This window comes from Miniopterus schreibersii (genome assembly GCF_964146895.1).
Source record: "Miniopterus schreibersii genome assembly, chromosome: 3".
NCBI classification, from domain to species: Eukaryota; Metazoa; Chordata; class Mammalia; order Chiroptera; family Miniopteridae; genus Miniopterus; species Miniopterus schreibersii.
Window position 1 is genome coordinate 48,965,809 of NC_138103.1, and position 17,984 is coordinate 48,983,792.

General features: G+C 41.0%; 1 protein-coding gene across 5 annotated transcripts; it reads right to left on the bottom strand.

The window, feature by feature from the left end:
• Positions 1–895: 895 nt before the first annotated feature.
• On the bottom strand, positions 896–17,605 carry MACIR (macrophage immunometabolism regulator). Of its 5 annotated transcripts, none has more exons than XM_081132517.1 (3): positions 17,347–17,604; positions 11,189–11,278; positions 896–3,369 (listed from the first exon to the last, which is right to left on the bottom strand). In XM_081132517.1, exon 3 carries the CDS (start codon positions 3,344–3,346, stop codon positions 2,723–2,725), a length of 624 nt encoding a protein of 207 aa, XP_080988643.1. In that variant the 5' UTR covers positions 3,347–3,369; positions 11,189–11,278; positions 17,347–17,604; the 3' UTR covers positions 896–2,722. The 5 variants fall into 5 exon arrangements, with proteins under 5 accessions (XP_080988643.1, XP_080988646.1, XP_080988644.1 ...); XM_081132520.1 differs by lacking the exon at positions 17,347–17,604 and adding an exon at positions 17,087–17,105; XM_081132518.1 differs by lacking the exon at positions 17,347–17,604 and adding an exon at positions 16,220–16,556.
• Between the last annotated feature and the right edge of the window lie 379 nt (positions 17,606–17,984).

Below are 17,984 nucleotides of genomic sequence, written 5' to 3' on the forward strand. Positions count from 1 at the left end.
ATGAGTTTACATTTTAACCCATCCTGAGTCTTTTCTTCCCTGACTGCAGACTATGGGAGCCCAGGACCCAGAGGTGCAAATGCAGCTGGATGGAAGTCAAGGAGCAAGAGAAGCTCACCTCAAACTGAGGTGAGGACTGAAATTCTGCTGCTACTTTAAGCATCAGCTGAGCCTCTAAAACATATTTTTGAGAAAAAAATTAAAGTTAGGTGGTACTACAAGGTAGTTAAGGGCAGGTCTGTAACATAACATCATCAGGTATATATGGCCAAAATGTGCCCTATTTAGTATGGAATATTAAACTGAATAAAAATGGGGGGAGGGGTTAAAAACAGAACACATTCAAAGACTAAAGGAAATGGGATTTTCTTTCAGCTAAAAGAGATCCAGCTTAACCTTTTTTCTCTATAGGACAGTATCCACTATAGGAGCACCAGTCTATGGAGTGCGGAGAAAGCAAGAACAAATGCATGAAGGGGCTCTGCAAACACATTCTGAAAACTACTGACCTAGTTTCAAAACTTTCTAGGAAACCAAACTTAAAAGTTACATATCTTTACTAATCAGACATAGCAAATGTGCCATATCTCCAACTATTACCCCCTTTATTTTCGCCACAGAGTTTTACCTGTCTTTAAGTAAAAACAAAACAAAAAGCTACATACTTTTATTTAGCTCAAGAAATTATTTAGGTGCACAGGCAGGGACAGCTCTCACAGGTACACACGGAATACAGTCATTGCCATGAATACATCCTTTACCTTGAAACGTGGATGAGCACCCAAAGTAATTTTTTTAAACAAAAATGGGGCCTAAAAATAAGTGCTTAGGCAAAATTCTTGAACAGTAACCAGCCTATTGACGGTAGACCTCGTTAAAGCATCACACAACAATGTGTGTTTACATCACCCTTTTATTTCATAGTTAGAAATAACACAGTTCCACAGGGTAAATCATCAATAAATAACGATGTTTAATCATCAAACGTAAAAATCCCAACTCTTTGGCATCTGACAGGATTCTATTTCTTGTCAAACTAATGACTGTATAGAGATAGTTAATCTTAGTGATCGTTCGTCAATACAATATGTTACAAAGGTGCAATTTACGTTAAAGTATCAACAGCTGAAAATTTCCTGCCCACCAAGAAATTTGATCAACTCAGTAAGCTGTGGGCCAACTTCACCAAGGTTCTTTCACATGGTTGCCTCAGTGAAAGCATAATAAATGTTGATTAAGAGTCCCTAGGGTTTTCTAATACTTATTCTGCTTTAAATAGTTCACCATTCATTCTGGCTAAAGAAAAGTCACAACTGCACCAGGAATGGTCCACTCATTAATTAAAAGGTGTTCTTATTTTATAAGCAAGAGTGCTAACACCTAAGAAACTCCCAGCCCCCAAAATAAAATTTAAAATAAGCAGTTCTATTCTGCCAGAAATGCCAATTCTGTAATAAATTGCACCTTCAAGAGTCAAAAAAAGAAATAGAAACTTTTACAAAAGATAAGTTACATACTTTTTTTTCCAAAATATATTCAAGAATAGTTGAGCTGTATTTGTTACTAAAGCCAGGGCAATATTTCTTTAGCAACAAATTAAACCAGTGCAATTGACATAAATTGTTAAGTAATCCAGGATTAACCCATTAAAACTGTAGAAGCACTTAAGGCTCCTACACTAATCCTAGAAACTGGAATTTCAATGAGTGCTTGTGCTGCAAAAAAACTAAAATTGGATGACCCAATGCCATGCTGAATGGTATCACTTCATACTTTGATTAAGCATTCAATAGTAGAAATCATGAGCTCCTCTATTAAAGTTCCATTCACTTACAGAACATTCAGATGCAAACAGTATTATGCCTATAATTCACAACTAAAAGAATCCTTTCCATTTTAAAGTTTCAGATGAATTTTAAATTAGAAAATAAGCCCAAAGGAAACTTTTTCAACTTATGAAAACTTCATATTGGAAACTTTCTGGAAAAGCTCCCCCACCCCCCACCTATTGTAAAATAAATACTTTGTATCCCAAATTTAATTTTATTAAGACACATGTTAATAACGCTATAAAGAAATATTTTACAGCCATAGAGATCAGTAACTTTCCATGCGGAAATAAAAAATTCATTGCTCAATAATATTATTGAGGCAAGTGAAGAAAGATTATTCTTGTCAATCTGAAATGTTATTTCTTCTTCTTTTCAGTGCAAAACCAGTTATAAAATATTTAAACTCAATATTTAAAAATAAAAAGTGGTCCAATTCAGCAATGTTCAAGTTCTAAATTTCATAAAACAAATCATTACATACATTTTATAGTAAAATACAGAGATTAAAGAAGTACTTGAGTACTTAAGATATAAATTTCTAATGAATCATACCAAGTCAGCAACAACCGAGCAGGTAGCATTCCCAATTCGAGCGTCAGAATCATAAAGATCTTACCGTACCAAAGCCTTTTTTTTCCTAGCTAAAAGGCTATACAAACTAATGGTCAACATTCTGTTTTCTTGTAGTTGCGTGCTCTAGGCGACTTCTCCCCAAGTACCTGTGATTTTATTTCTGTATTCAAAATTTGATCCAAACTATTTTTATGTTCCTGGAACACTTAGCTGATATAACCATCTATAATGCGGAGAGTCCTGTACAGAGTACAACGGTGGGTTTTTCTAGCCGAGTGCAGGCTGCCCTAAACTGGTCTACACGCCCCGCAGGCCATTCATGTGTTATTCCTAGCAAACACACGGTCCCCTCTGAGGGTTAGGTGTTGAAGCTGGTACTGTAGCACTTCTGTGTCGGCTGGCTCCTTGATGTTCATTTTATCTAGATTGAGGTAGTCCAGAGATTTGGAGTGAGCCCTCTTACCTTTAAGAAGACAAAGAGGCAGAGGCCCGTGGAGGGCCTTATAAGGTTCGTAAGGTAAAGACTTAGTGCACTTGTCTCCTGAGCTGGGCATCCGCCTTCGCCTCCTGCCATTGACAGCTGGAATCTCGTATGGCTGGTAGTACCTACTTCTGGTTTTATACAAACGAGAGGAACGTGCAAGTCCCGCATCCAGCTGTTTGGAGCGCAAGGAAGGCACGGCTTCTCCCTTACTCTCTTCACCTCCTGTGCACTTCTGGGCTAACTTCAGGAGTTCCTCACCAGTTGTGAAGCCAACCAAATAGTTAGAGTCCATGTGGAGGATCTGGTAGCCTGATACTGTCCGGCGCATCGGTGAGCATGGTGTGCTGGAGCAGCGGGGCTTCTCCGCCTCGGCCTTCCCCGGGGAGCTCACCTCGGCCACCGGCAAGGGCAGGGTGCTCAGGGTACTTCTGGTCTCTCCATTAACATCTACTTCCATTTTAGGCACCACTCGGCACACTCCTAAAAGTAGACAGACAGATTAGAAGAGTGTAATGCGCAGAACCTTGGGCAGAGCTGGTTCATTTTAGAAAGTTCAGGCAGCCTGAAAAGCAGCCAGAGTGCAACTGACAGATTTTCATCTGTCCATTAAATGTTTCAGAGCAGGCATGAAATGACTGCTACTTCTCTGCCTCCAAGAACTCAAGGCAGGTTACATTACAGTCAAAGTACTATTAAACAGTTCAGATGGAGAAGCCTACAGAAAACAATACCTCTCTAAATACAGAGCTCCGCGTAATCACTCAAAGTTTGCTCCTTGCTGAGATATTAAGCAAATCAAATACAGATCTCAACATCAAGCAAATAAAAATAATCATACACAGTTTCACAAGAATCCACAAAATCTTTCCAACATGAAAATAAAATCTTTACATTTTTCCATCATTTGATTTAAAATAAGTGCTCGGCTCTTCCACCTGCAATTCTTTGCAACTGTGTTTAAGGGGCATATAATAAAAAGATAAAAGCTGACCCATTTCTGCAAAGATTCCAATTTAGGCCTAAAATTTTTTTCTTATGGTATGGAGAAGTCTTCAGGCAAGGCTTCCCCAAACCTTGTAAAATGTTCCTCCTTCCATATCCCCAATGAATTATTTAAAAATAACCATTTTGTAGTTTAAAAGTTAATCCTAAATCCAATAAATCATTTTAATATTAAACATATATAAAATATTATGTTATCTTATTTGACCATTTAATCATAAAATTATACCATCTAAGAAATTACACTTTTGAACAGTTCAGTAAATGGCAGAGGAGTTCACAATGAATAATAATATTATTCATCATCATAATTGCATTACATTGTTTAGAAAACCCCACTGATAAGAAGTACCACAAATAATGGCCAGGTTCTTAGAAAGTTGCAGATAAATTTTGCAAAATAAAATACTAAGGAAACCAAAATAATAATGCCATCTCTGAGGAACTTTGTATCTACAGATCCTCAGAAGCAGTTAACACAGTTTTAAGTATCTCAGATCGCTTACCAAAATGTCAAATAACATTTGATTTTAAGATTAAATATTTATTGAAAAAGGCTATTATATTAAATAATTCTTAAGAATTCTTCTGTAAAACAAAACCTTTTCCTAACTGATGCATTTCCTAAAATTTGGGTTTTCATTTAAAATCCAAGCAATTAGAAAGCTAAAGAAAAGCCACTATCTGATTCCTTCGCTTGCATATTTGCACTTCCTTCAGTAGAAAATAAATAAACCAAGACTAGGCAGTTACTAGACACCATCCTGCCCTCACTACGGTCCACATCTATGGCACAACTGAAAAACTAATAATAATTCCTCAGGTAAAACAAATGCTAAAGGGATCAATACAGTTTTACTTACTTTTTACTCTAAATCTTAGACTATTTCCAATTTTAAATTATCCAAAATACCTTAGCCCCTCAACCCTTCTAGATTTAAAGTAATTGGTTTCATTCTGTTTTATTAATGTAAAAATAAATTTGTATTTGATTCTGTAATTTATTTCTCTATGGAAAGGATGGAAGTAGGTGACTACCAGCCACTTTGATTTGCATACCAAACCCTAAAGACTTATCATCTAATAAACTTTAGAGGGCCATAGGAAGCTTCATCCAATTTTATGCTGAAGGAACAAATGTTTAACTTTAAGCCAAATGACAAACTAACCCTTCCTTTATCACTAATCTGTTGTCCAGAAAGAGCCCCGGAGAACAGCTTATTGAAGGCCTCCAACCTACATAACCTGACAGGCAGGAAGTGATTCTGATGCTTTATTCTGAAAAGAAAAGCCGAGGGGGCTCAGTGAGGCCAAATAACCAGGGCTGTGGAAGGAAGGAAGCACACACACAGACTGGGCGACCCACCCAACCAGAGTGACCCAAGTGGTGAACCTCATGCATTGGTCACATGAAGTGACGCTGTCCAGGTCTCTTCCAAATCTGGCAGTCTACGGCAGTCCACGGATTTCCACCAGTCACCTTACAGAAGTCGCATCTGGTAAATTATGAACTTCCTAAAATCCATTATTCACACCCTACCCATTCTGAATTGGATAATTCAAACAGAAGCTAGGCCGAAAGTCATCTTTTTTTGCCTATAAGGGATAGAAATTGCTAAGCAAGTTAAGCATGTACAAAAAGTCACAGCAAAGAAGAGTGAGCACAGGCTCCTGTGGCCAAGAGGATCATCAAAAATTTGCTCCCACGTGAACTCCATCCTGCTGCATCAAGGCAGACCACCAGGAATTCTTAGAATCTCTAGGGGTTAAGAGTAAAGGATGGCAGGATACAAAGGTTTGAGAGAAAAGGGCAAAAACTATACAGTAGCTAGAAAATAAGTCCCTAGAAAAATAGGAAAGTGGAGTGAGGCGTGAGGCAATGCATAAAGGTCAAAATGTGATGTGATGTGAAAAAGGCACGTTAGATGAGTAACTATCACTGGTTAAGCTTCCAGCAGCCAGGAACACCACGCCACCTGGCATGGGTAAAATTAACCCACAGGATCTTCAGGCATCTACCTGATAGACAATGGTTTAACCTACATAGTTAACTAGACGTTAAGAGCTCTGGACATTTCGACCAAGCAACCTGGTGTCAAAAACCTGCCTACTTTGATGACATGAACAACATACTCCCAGTAGAAAACACTACTTAACCAGAAAGTTAAAGAAATAAGCATTCCCAATAGCCTCTCACAAATATTTGACTAAGTAACTAAGGTCAACCCTCAATGTAAAAATTCTGAATCATGGTCTTGCTGCATTGGAACACGAAAATGCTCACTTTAAATCCATTCCATACACAGCTGTAATATATAGTGAACTTCTCTAATGGGTAATTCTAAGGGTTTAAAATTGTTTGCATTTTTTTTAGCTGTAAAGCATCAATACTTCTGCCATAAACTATAGCACAGTCTCAAAACTAACAGATCTTTTAGGTGGTTTCATTGGTCTCTGCAGGGTATTGTCATACATTCAGCATCTTCAGCTCTTGATACTGAAGTAGGAATGTGAATGGCACAACCAGGACTCTTACAAATTGCTTAGATTTTTATTTTGTTTTTAGATTCTTTTTACTTACATAGTGCTTTTCTAAAGAACATCTACTGTGTGGCACTAAGAAAGCTGGGTGGAGGCTGGGTTTCAGCCAGGGGAGCAATGACTGGCAAATATTTCATTTTCAGCTGTGTGGAATGCTGACTAAGCAGCATACCTTTCATTCTTCAATGTGACTGAAAACAAAACTTTCTACGCTCTTAAATCCCTAAGAATTTCCTGACTGAATTTAAATACTGGAGCAAGATCCTGAAAGCAGTTACAGAATCAACTTTCTCAGGTCATCTTTCAAATGGGCCAAAGTGGTGTAGGTACTGTCCTACCTGAAACGAAGGAAGTCCAGGTACTTTCTAATTCCGGAAATCTACAATAAAAGGGTGATGCTAAACGCAACAAAGGCCTAACGGTCTCAAAGTCAGCATATCTTGGTATTTGGATGTCCAATATTTTACACTGCAAAATTTCTTATTAAAAATCATTCATCAGGCCCGGCCAGGCATGGCTCAGTGGTTGAGCAGCAACCTAGGATCCAGGAGGTCGAGGTTCGATTCTGGGTCAGGGCACATGCCCGGGTTGCGGGCTCGATCCCCAGTCAGGGGCATGCAGGAGGCAGCCGATCAACAGCTCTCTCATCATTGATGTTTCTATCTTTCTTCCCTCTCCCTTCCTCTCTCTGAAATCAATAAAGACATTTTTTTTTTAAAGTCATTCACCAGGAATGAATGACTACAAGTAGAGATGGCCTCTATTTAGCAGCAAATTTTTCATATTTTACCATGAAAAATCGCTTGCGAGTAAGTTTTTAACGAACTTATTCATGACTAAGCATTTGTTTCATATTCTAAAATAACCTTGTATCAAAAAAGCATACTTCCAAGATAAATGATTACAAAGCACTTTGGTATATAATGTAGGTATGTGAAACAGGCTCCACTCCCACTGCATCAATAAGAATAAATGTGAACTGAGAAACCAGATCCAGTGCTAACTTCTGCACTGCACAACACTAAAAATCAGAAACCAGCAAATACCCTTATTGCTTCCATTAATTTTCATATACAGTTTAAAGCAAAAATAAAGACTGAAAACAGAAAATAGAAAAAGTGTTGTTATAATAACAGGAAGAGCAAAGCTTCAGTGAATATAAGAGTCTAAAACAGAAAATGCAACAAGAATAGAAAAGTCAACTTGTACTTAAACAATGCTTTCAAAACTGAGTTTCCTAAACAAGTACCAAGACCAAATGTAATTTTTCAAATGACACCTAAGGGTCTTCAAGATCAAGTTCTCACAACCCAATCGGTAACAATGGCACTGACATATACTTATAAAACATATGAAAGACCTGGCCATGTTCACAGGTACCACTATACTTCTTTGAAATATATGAGGATTCAAACTAAACAACATGAGACAGGCAACATTTTAACATTTACCAGAAAAATGTACATGGTGCACATTTTAAACACAATGGGCGCAGCACACAATTGTCAATTTTGGCTGAAACTAAAGCAAACATCCAAACTTCAATACACATGCAGCGGAACCCGACGCACCAAGGTGAGCACATTCAAACCACTGTGACCCGCATGGAAACAGGTCACCTCTGAACACTCTCCAAGAGGCCAAACTTCCTATACATTTGGCAAAGGGAGCGACGTTTTAAAAATATAACCTAGATGCCTTAGCTCCTGAGACCATCTCTGAAAATACCTGATAAGTTTCACAACTGCTACACAAAAAATTATTTTTGAGAAATACTGAATTTTTTTTTATAAATCAGACTTATAAAAAAAGTCACCCTTAGTAATAAAAAAAACTGCTCCATATGCTTAAACTGTTTTAGAAACATACAGCAGTATCGCTTAAGAGAAAACAGATATAACATAACTTTCTAAATATACAGAACAAAAATGCCATCATGCGAACAGAATTCTGTTCCAGAGGTACCTGAAACAAACCACTCAGCCTAGAGCCATTCCTTGGGAAATGGAATCTCTTAAGTACGGCTATTATCAGTTTAATGATATCAAGAACTGTCAAATTTTAGTGCAGAATCATCTTGGAACTCACCTACATGGAACCTCCGATTACAGAGAAGATGACCCTGAAGGCAGGATCTTGCCCAAAGCTATTAGGCAGTCCCAGGCCTCCTAGCTCCAGGGTCATTGCTCCTCTGAGTCCATCCTGCTTGGCTTCTATCATGTGGATCCAAACTTGTCTACACACTGACATGATCTAAGGAGCTTCAAAAAAATATTGATATCTGTGCTCTACTCCAGATTTGTGATTTAATTTGTCCTGGCCTCTGAAATTTGTAAAAGATCCCCAGGTAATTCTAAGATGCTGACATGTCTGGGACCTTGTCCGACAGAACTTATCCGACAGAAGAATTTCACCTCTGTAAGTTCCTGCCCCCCTTATCTAAAATCAATAATTATAGTCATATTAGTGACCATCATTTTTGGTTGCTTCCAATTGCTAACAACCTATCCCTAAGGCCTTCAAGTTTACTGTTCCTAATCCATGTGGGCTTTTAAAAAATCTGCTAACCAAACTTGTTAAAACTGGATATAAAATAAAAATAAATCTGTGCTGGGTGAGAATCAGGTCCTTCATTTGCCTACACTTTGGTGTAGTTATTTTAGCTTCTCGAAAGCCTCTGTCAGGTGCAGGCACTTTGGAAAAGTTAGACAATTTCTTACAAATTTAAATAAATGCTTATTAAACAACCCACGTACGCTACTTGTAGATATTAACCTAGGACACGTGAAAATATGTGTTCAGACAAAGAACTGAATGTGAATGCTTATAGCAGCTCATTCATAATCATCAAAACTGGAAACAATGCAAACGTCCATCAACAGGGAAACGGATAAACTGTGCTCCATCCATAAATAAAATACCAATACCACTCAGCAATGAAAAGGCGCAAACCAGGATTACAGTAAGTGAAAGCAGCAGACAGAAAATGCTACATACTTTGTGATTCCCCTTACTTGACATTCTGGAAAAGGCAAAACTATTGGACTAAAATCAATGACTTCCAAGGGCTGGGGCTGGGGGAAGGGAACAGACTATAAAGGGGTCCAAGGGAATTTGGGGGGATGGTGACTGTAGTGGTCATTACACAACTGGATATATGTGTCAAAACTCATCAAACTCTATATCTTAAAAGATGAATTTTAATGTATATAAAGTATACTTTCATAACTCTGACTTGAAAAAACAGAAGCTATTACATATTTCCAAGTTTCTGATGGTCCTCTGAATTTCCTGTCCCTGTAGCTACAGGAGTATGTGTGTGTGTATCTGTATCTCTTCATATGCATATGTATACAGACATAAGTATACATAGTTATATAGTTATATATATAAATAGGAGATTCTGGCAGAGCTGCAAAAGGGGAAATGAACCAACTTGAGAAGTAGAAAGTTACCTGTCACTTAAGGTATTCAAACATAGACTGGGCAACCATTAAGATACCTTCTTAATGGGTGTGGCTCAGGGGTTGAGCATCGACCTAGGATCCAGGAGATCAATCTTCAATTCCCGGTCAGGGCACATGCCCGGGTTGCGGGTTCGATCCCCAGCAGGGGGCGTGCAGGAGGCAGCCGATCAATGACTCTCATCATTGATGTTTCTAGCTCTCTCTCTCTCTCCCTTACCCTCTCTGAAATCAATAAAGACATATTTTAAAAAACCAAAACCTCTGATTCTGAGAATATACAACTTGAGCAGCTGTAGAACTTGGAGGACCAAAGTTTTGTGCTTTATTTCAGTTGTATGAGTTAGTGACCCAGCCACATTCCTATTCAAGATCCTCTAAAAGTACTTTGTACTTAGGATTTTCAAACTTCTTGCTCTTTTTTTCAGAACAAAATTTTGGTAACATTTCCATTTTTTCAATGTTTTAAAATGCAATTTCATTGTGTTTCTCCATCATCCCTTTGATTCTGCTGCTGACTGATAATTTGGAAATTACTTACTATGAAACGGCTCTTTTCAAGGATTATGACCAGATAGTTCAAAGAAAGGGCCTACAAAGACATTGGCCTAGTAGAATGACATACCAAAGCATGAATTCATATGAACCTAGTTTTTAAAATGCTAAAGAGTTACAAAGGCCATTATTAATTATTTTTCCCCTTCAAAGACTGGGAGCCACATGAACAATGGTGTCAGCACAGATACACAGATGACATACTGAAAAAAGACAACGGAAGGAAAACAAGAGCATTGGGTATTTTCAACCGTTTACATTCATAGTGTGATAAAAGGAATGTCACACTTGCAGCAAACCTCTATTCACCTAAGTGAAAATGATGTTCCTTTCAGTCATCTGTTTGCCAATCTTTATGTATAATAATATACAACTAGAACTTTTTGCAGGTTACTTTGCCAATCTTTGGAGACTGTTTTTATTGAAATTTCCCTGAAATTAGAACAACTACCTCCTAACTGCTATATTTTGGAATATTCCATAAGATCTCCTTTATCTTGCAGGAATTAAAAAAACGGAAATCTACTCAACCAAAAAGTCAAAAATTTCAAACATAGTGTTACCATTTTACAACAATAGTTTCTGTTCTCGCCATTAAAAATTTCATAATTAGAATATACATATTTGCAATAATATACTGAGATTTCACATTATCTGTTCATGTAGTTCTTAAAACACATTATGATACTATGTTCATACAACTGGTTAACAAACAGAAAAAACAAAACATAACTCACCAGATTAAATCCCAGAAGATATCACTGTACAATTTCCAATGAGTCCCAAGGGAACACAGGCATAATAATTTTTCTGCTCTATTCCAGATACTAAACATGAGATACAAAAATAAACCTTTAATTTAACAAGTAACAAAACTTATAAAGCAATTATACCAATTCTAACAGCAAAACAGGATGAAACTAGCAGGAGGTACTAATACCAGGTACAGATTATACAGGATACAATAGTAATTAATTTAATTAAAGTAATTTTGAATTTGTTCAGCTAAATTAAACCTCAAACATTTTATCAAGCTTGTTCCACTGTGTTCTGCTGCTTAAGCTCTACCTAGAGACTAAGAATAGCTACCTGGGCTAAATCTTAGAGATTTAAATGCTGGTTCCACCACCTGAGTTCTACTTATTCATAGGTTCAATAGACTCACAGTATCCTATAAAAAAAATAACCCTGAGGCTAGGGTCAAAAGAGCAGGTCCTAGCCCTAGTCTTGCTAAGAACTCTGCCTCTTGACCTTGCACAAAGAGCAATGTTTAATTTGAGGACAACAGCATCCTTCCTCCCTCATACAGTAGTTATGTGGATCAACTGAGATGAGGAGGGAAACGAATGTGCTCTGCATGCTGCAAAGCCCTTTATGATGTGTGATGTTATTATGCAATTAATTTCTGGTATCTACTCATTTTAGCCATAAAATAGCAACAATAAAAATCCTTCATAAGACTGCTGTGAGGCAAATGATTAGAAGGCTCTTGGAAAACATTAAAAACAAAACAGAACACCTTGAGAAAGCACTCCTTTAGAGTTATCACACTGCTAGAGGTTTCTAGCATTTCCTGTGTGCCTTCCCCTCTTACCTGGGGAGGTAAAGGTGTAAGAGAAAACTCCCAAGGTCCTTTCCACATGTAAAGGTTTCTTTGGTTGTCGGGTTTTCTGTTGTTGTGTTGAACCTTGGGGTAAGGGGAGCCTCAAAGGAACCCCACGGACACATTTTACCTACATAGGTGCAAAGAGCCAGAAGTGGCAACAGTCCCGACAATACACAGCAAGGGAAAGGGGAAGGAGTTTGTCACTTTATTACTTTCCTTACCAGCCCAGAAGAGCTTTATTCAAAGGAAATGCACAGTCACTGAATTAAAGGTATTTGCTTTCATAGCTTAAGAAACTGGAAAAGCTCATGCACCAAGAATTGTCATTCCAAGAAACTAAAGTGTTTCAGCCTTTGGAACTTTAGATTTAGGTAACACACTCCCTTTCATTTCTTTTGCCACAAACTATTTTCAAATTGGGTAACCAAGAAACCTAGGTAATTAAGACTTGGTTCTACCTCACCAATGAAGACTCTGGTTTTAACATAAAGTGAACTGTAATGTAACAATGGTTACCTAACAATAAAAATTTCTATTTAAAACAATCCAGTGCGTCCCAAGGGAACACAGGCATAGTAATTTTTCTGCCAAAGGATTTCCCCAATACTAATGTAAGTTCAAGTTGATTTCTTATTTAAGTAAACAAATTTTTAATAGGGAAGAGATATAAAAGGAAACTAACATTTTGAGCACCTTCTACATGGTAAATGCTATACTCCATTTAATCTTAACTACTACTCCATGAGGAAAATATCCCCACTGAAAAGTATTTGATCGAGTAATACTGAGAGTCAGAGCAGGAATCTGAGCCCCAAACCATCTGACTCCAAAGCCCACTGACATGGCTTTAGATAGGCAAGTTCATTCCAGATTTGAAAGTACAGAAGCCTTAGAGCAATTATCTAACTCTTGCAATGGAGCTGATGTGGAAGTTTAGGAAATGGTCAGTAATTTCATAGTAAACAAAGCGTAGTAACTGATTATCCCTATTATGCCAGTGCCAAGCCAAAAATAGAATATAAACAGAGTCCGAGAGAGCCACAGAGGGCAAAACCAAGGTGCAGGAGCTCTGTTTCATTTCTCAGTTTTTACTCATTTCTGACTCTGCTTACTGTTTTGTAATCGCCTGCTATCCATGCACAGGTACTAAGAAGACAATGAAGAAGATAGTGAAAAAGAGAAAAAAAATTAAAAGAACAAGGCCAGAAACTACTGAAAGAATATTCCTTCTTTAAGAGATTGCCTATAAAAAAATCCAATAAAACATTATAGTGACCCCTCTTCCATTAGAAACAAACGTTGTAATATGAAAGTTCCCAAAATATACTTTTGAAATAACATTTTTAGAATATTTTAAAAATTGATAAAAACTCTTGCACTTGATTCTGGCCAATGTTTTGAACATGAAGGCTTGGCAAGATATCAACGGGTCTCCTCTCAAAAACAATCGGCAGGAAGGGAAACAACTCACGTGGAATTCTTACAAGACGGACTAAATGCTGCATAGAAAAAACAAACAGAGCAGACTGGAGTATGTAACGCTTTCAGCTATAAGCAGCTGACACAAACAGAAAGCCCTGTGATACTATCCTACAACCAGGGAAAATAGGAAAAATTAAGCATGGTCAAGTGCTGCCCACCGGCCTCTGGATAGGGAAACCATGAGTGATTAAGCAAAAGACGCCCAACATTTGACTGCAAATGAGGCTTCTACAAATAGAAAAGTTTGCAAACATCAACTAGCAAGTGTGTCACATTTCTCAGGCAAGATGATAGATATCATCAGAGGTAAATCAAGAAGAATGTCCTTCAAAAGAAGAGTGGCCACAGGTCTCAGGTCAAAGCCACCAGTGCCCTAGCATAATTACTTACAGCACCCTCTTTATGGCTCAAAAGTGTCCCAGTCTGGCAATTACCCTGTTGTCCTACTCAAAAGTAATATATAACAAGGGAAAGGCAATGACTTAAGGAAGGAAGGGAGGGAAGGACGGAGGGAGGATCCTCTGCTTGCATAATGGGTTCTAATACAAGTCTGAGGAGTATCTGTTTGGGTGAATCCACTCAGCCATTTAATTATTCATTTCCTCATTCAGTCATTCAATAACATTTCAAGTCTTATCATGCCCCAGCACTGTACATGCACTGGGGCGAATACAAAAAGTAAAGCTTGAAGCTAGGTGAGAGGGAAAGACAGACATGGGAATACATAAATCTGATATAACAATAAACCTGAATGGCACTGGGAACCCAGAGAAAGGAGTGATTTTCCCAAAACTACAGAAAGCTCCACATGGAAATGTTTAAGCCCGCACAAAATCCCTACATACAAAAAAGCCATAAAACTCAGGCTTCAGCATAGATCTAGTAACAAAATAGCAATAAGAAGAAATTTCACAAAATCTATCACTTCCAAATCATTAGGCTATAAATGTGAAGGTCAGCACATAGTCCTTGTGAATTTTGGTAAATGAATCCCGCTAATCATTAAAGATTATATTATGAAAAATGATAAATTTTAGGCAAAGAAAAAATCGATAGAGTAGAAGTTATGGGTTCTAATTCTAGCTCTCAAAACACACACACAAAAATGGAAACAGGTAGTACTTCTCAGAGTGGCTATTTGAGAAGAAACCAATAATGAAAACCACCTGGCGGGGGGGGATAGCAATTTTTAAAAGTTCCATTGAGACTAATGAAAATATTTTGCAACCACTAGTCTCAAAGATAACTCTAAAAACACTAAAAGAGAGGACCAAAACATCTCTCAAGTATAAGAATGCTGAGCAGAAATAAAATGATTTAATAACACATATGATGAAAACAAAATGCTTAGCTGTGCATACATGCTCATTTTAGAGTTTACTTCAAAATAATCTTACTTTTTCATTTGCAACTCATAAAATGTAATCATCAATAATTTTTAAGAAGAGTTAAATAGGGTGTGACTTTTCTGAAACCATCCTTGACCTTACAAACAAATCATTAACCTCACCAACGTGGTAAGACAACCCATAACGGGTTCAGTAAGACAAAAATGTGTTTCTGTAGTATCAGCTCTTTCAATAGTTTTACTATCAGTTATTTTAATGTGTTTCTTTTAAAATCAGTTCATTTTCTATTTCTGCTAGTAGAAATTAAAGCTAGATTATCAATGTCTTATCATTAGGTGAAATCATCCTTCTACCTATTTTAGAAAAAAATTCAGTTTCACTACAAATAAGACTAAAGGTTAATTAGAACTGCAGGTCTACATGCTGTCTTTACAAAAAATCTGCCTTTTTGGAAGCATAACCGAAATGGGACAGGTGTACACAATGGAATTGGCTAAACTTCCAGATGAAAGCTTAAAACTAAGAATATGTTTTGGTAGACAGGTGACAAAATCAGAGTTCTCTCTGGAATAGAAGACCTGACCACCCCCTTACCCCCAAGAATAAAAATTTAAATCCTTTATATAAAGTTTTGTTATCCCCACAACACTAAATACTTAAGTGTTAATGTGCACAACACCTCTCCAAAGTATATAAAATTACACAGAGAAAGTAAATAAATTCACTGACTATATGCAAAGTCAATAAATACTCTATGTCTTATATCCTGGAATAGTTACTACTAAACACTCTTATTTGCTTATAAACTTTTGGCAGAAACATATTCTTATCAAATCAAGAGGCCTCTGGGATCGTTAATCCTTATATTTCATTTTGGTCATTTTCTTAACTTTATAATGCACACAGGCATATAATAAAACACTGAGAAACCTGTGAAACATTGATTAAACATAATTGTGTAAGCATAAATCATAATGTTAAGTTAAAGTACCAAAAGCTTCTGCAATAATAACCAGTACTGCATTTTAAAATAACTGGGGACATAAACTTGGGAAGAGGTCATTTCTATCCCTCTAGCGTCTTACCTGCTCTGCAGGGTTAAAATCAAACCAGCCAACTAACTCTAAATTGTAGGGTGGCTCATCTGAAAAAAGAACGTCAACTGAAGTCTAGTAACGTCAGAAATGTTGTGCAAGAATTGTTCTTTCGGCTAGGAGTAGCAAGCGCACTATAAAATGCTTCTGCCTCCATTCCTCCCATTCCTCAAACGATGAAAAAGTTCCCAGCCCCGGTTTTACCTGTGCGCCACAGCCGTGCCCACTCCCACTCACCATCTTTGCCTGAAACAAATTACGAGCCCACTGCGTGCAGGCTGGCGCGGGCGACGCGGCGGAGAGACCCCAAGGCCGAGGAACACTTGCGGGGGACAGGACCGGCCGCCCTTCCCGCCGTGCTCCCGGCTCCTCCCTGGCAGAGGTTTGCAGATTCCACCGCTCGAGTCTGGCAGCCGCACAATGGGGCCTCCCGCTCACGGTCTGACTGCCGCCCGCCAGGAAAGCCCTTTCCTCCGCTTCCCACCCGCCCCAAAGTCCACCCGCGACAGGTGGGGCGAGGGCGGCGATGCCCAGCGACATCTGCCGCTTTCGCTTCGGGCCAGCACCCGGCGCCAAGCCACACGCGCGCCCCCGATCAAGGCCGGCCCGCCGGTCCCCGCCGCGCCCTCGGCCCCTCAGCCGTCAGCGGCTGCAGGCTCGCGGGCAGCCTCGCCCCCGCCCCGCTCCGGATTGCTGCGCGGGCGAGGGGGCGGCGGGACGAGGCCGCCCGGGCAGCCGCACCGCGCGGACGGCCGGGCACGCGGCGCCGGCGCCCAGGCCTGGGAAAGAGCCGCTTCTCAAGGGGGCCCCGGGCCCGCTGCCCCGCGGAGCCGGCACGGCGGCGCGGCGGCGAGCGCGAGCTTCCGAGCTGCCGAGCTGCCTCCCCCGGGGAGCGGCGCTGCGGTCGCCGAGTCCCCGCAGCTCCCCGGCGGGCGCACGCCGCGCGCACACGGGCGCACGCCTCCGCACACTCACTCACACGCGCTGCACACTCACGGCGTCTCCGGCCCCACCCCTGTGCCAAGGAACCGCGGGCTCCCCGCACCCGGCAAGGGCTCCACCCAGTTCACTGAACCCCAGCCCCCTGCTCCGGCGTCCAGGGACCCGCGGGCCGAGGCCAGGGGGCGCGGAGGCCGCCCACCCCGGAGGCCCGCCCGGCCGGGGCTCGCCAGCACCGCGCGGGCTCCGCGCGCCCGGCCCCGACACGAGGCAGGGAGGAAGGGGCGGCGCCGCGACTGGGGCTGGCACCGGGAGTCGGTTACTGGGGCACCCCGCCACCGCCACCGCCACCGCCACCCACCCGTCACCACCTCTCCAGCAGCACAAAAGGCTGCAGACGGAACAGCAGTCCCCAGGCAACCTACCGGCGGCTCACCGCTCCTCCGCGTGCGCCGCGCCTCGGGCCGCGGAGCCGGAGCCGGAGCCGGGGCGGGAGAGGCGTCGGGCTGCGGCGCCGAGACCGGGTGGAGGCCGCCAGCCGCGCCTGCCGGGCACCCGCTCCGCTCCCACCGCGCTCAGCGCCAGCTACCGCCCGGCGCAGTCCCCGCCTCCGCCGCCGCCTTCCCGCCCTCCTCTGGCTGCGGAGTCGCAGCCCGTCAGGGCCGGGCCCGCCTCCCGCGCCCGCCACACACCCGGAGGAGGGCGGGCCCGCGAGAGAAAGGCGCCCGCGAAGCCCGACGGAGTTGGCGGCGGGGCGGAGTCGCGGCCTGGGGGGCAGGGAGGGAGGCGGGGGGCGTCCTAGCACCCCGCGCGCAGCCCGGCCCGCACCCTGCGGGCGCTCGGGACTCCCGGCTCAGGGCTGTGACGGTTTGTCACTGAGGAGCCTCTGCTTAAGGGATTCAGCCCTGAGCAAAGTAGAGAAGACCAGAGGCGCATGAAATTACAAATTATAAGACCGAGCTCAGAAAAGTGCTAAATATCTAGTGAAGGGGGGTGGGGGTAAAATTCAAACTGATACCGATTGGATTAGCTATTTTTGAATCTTCAGACTTGCTCTTTTCCA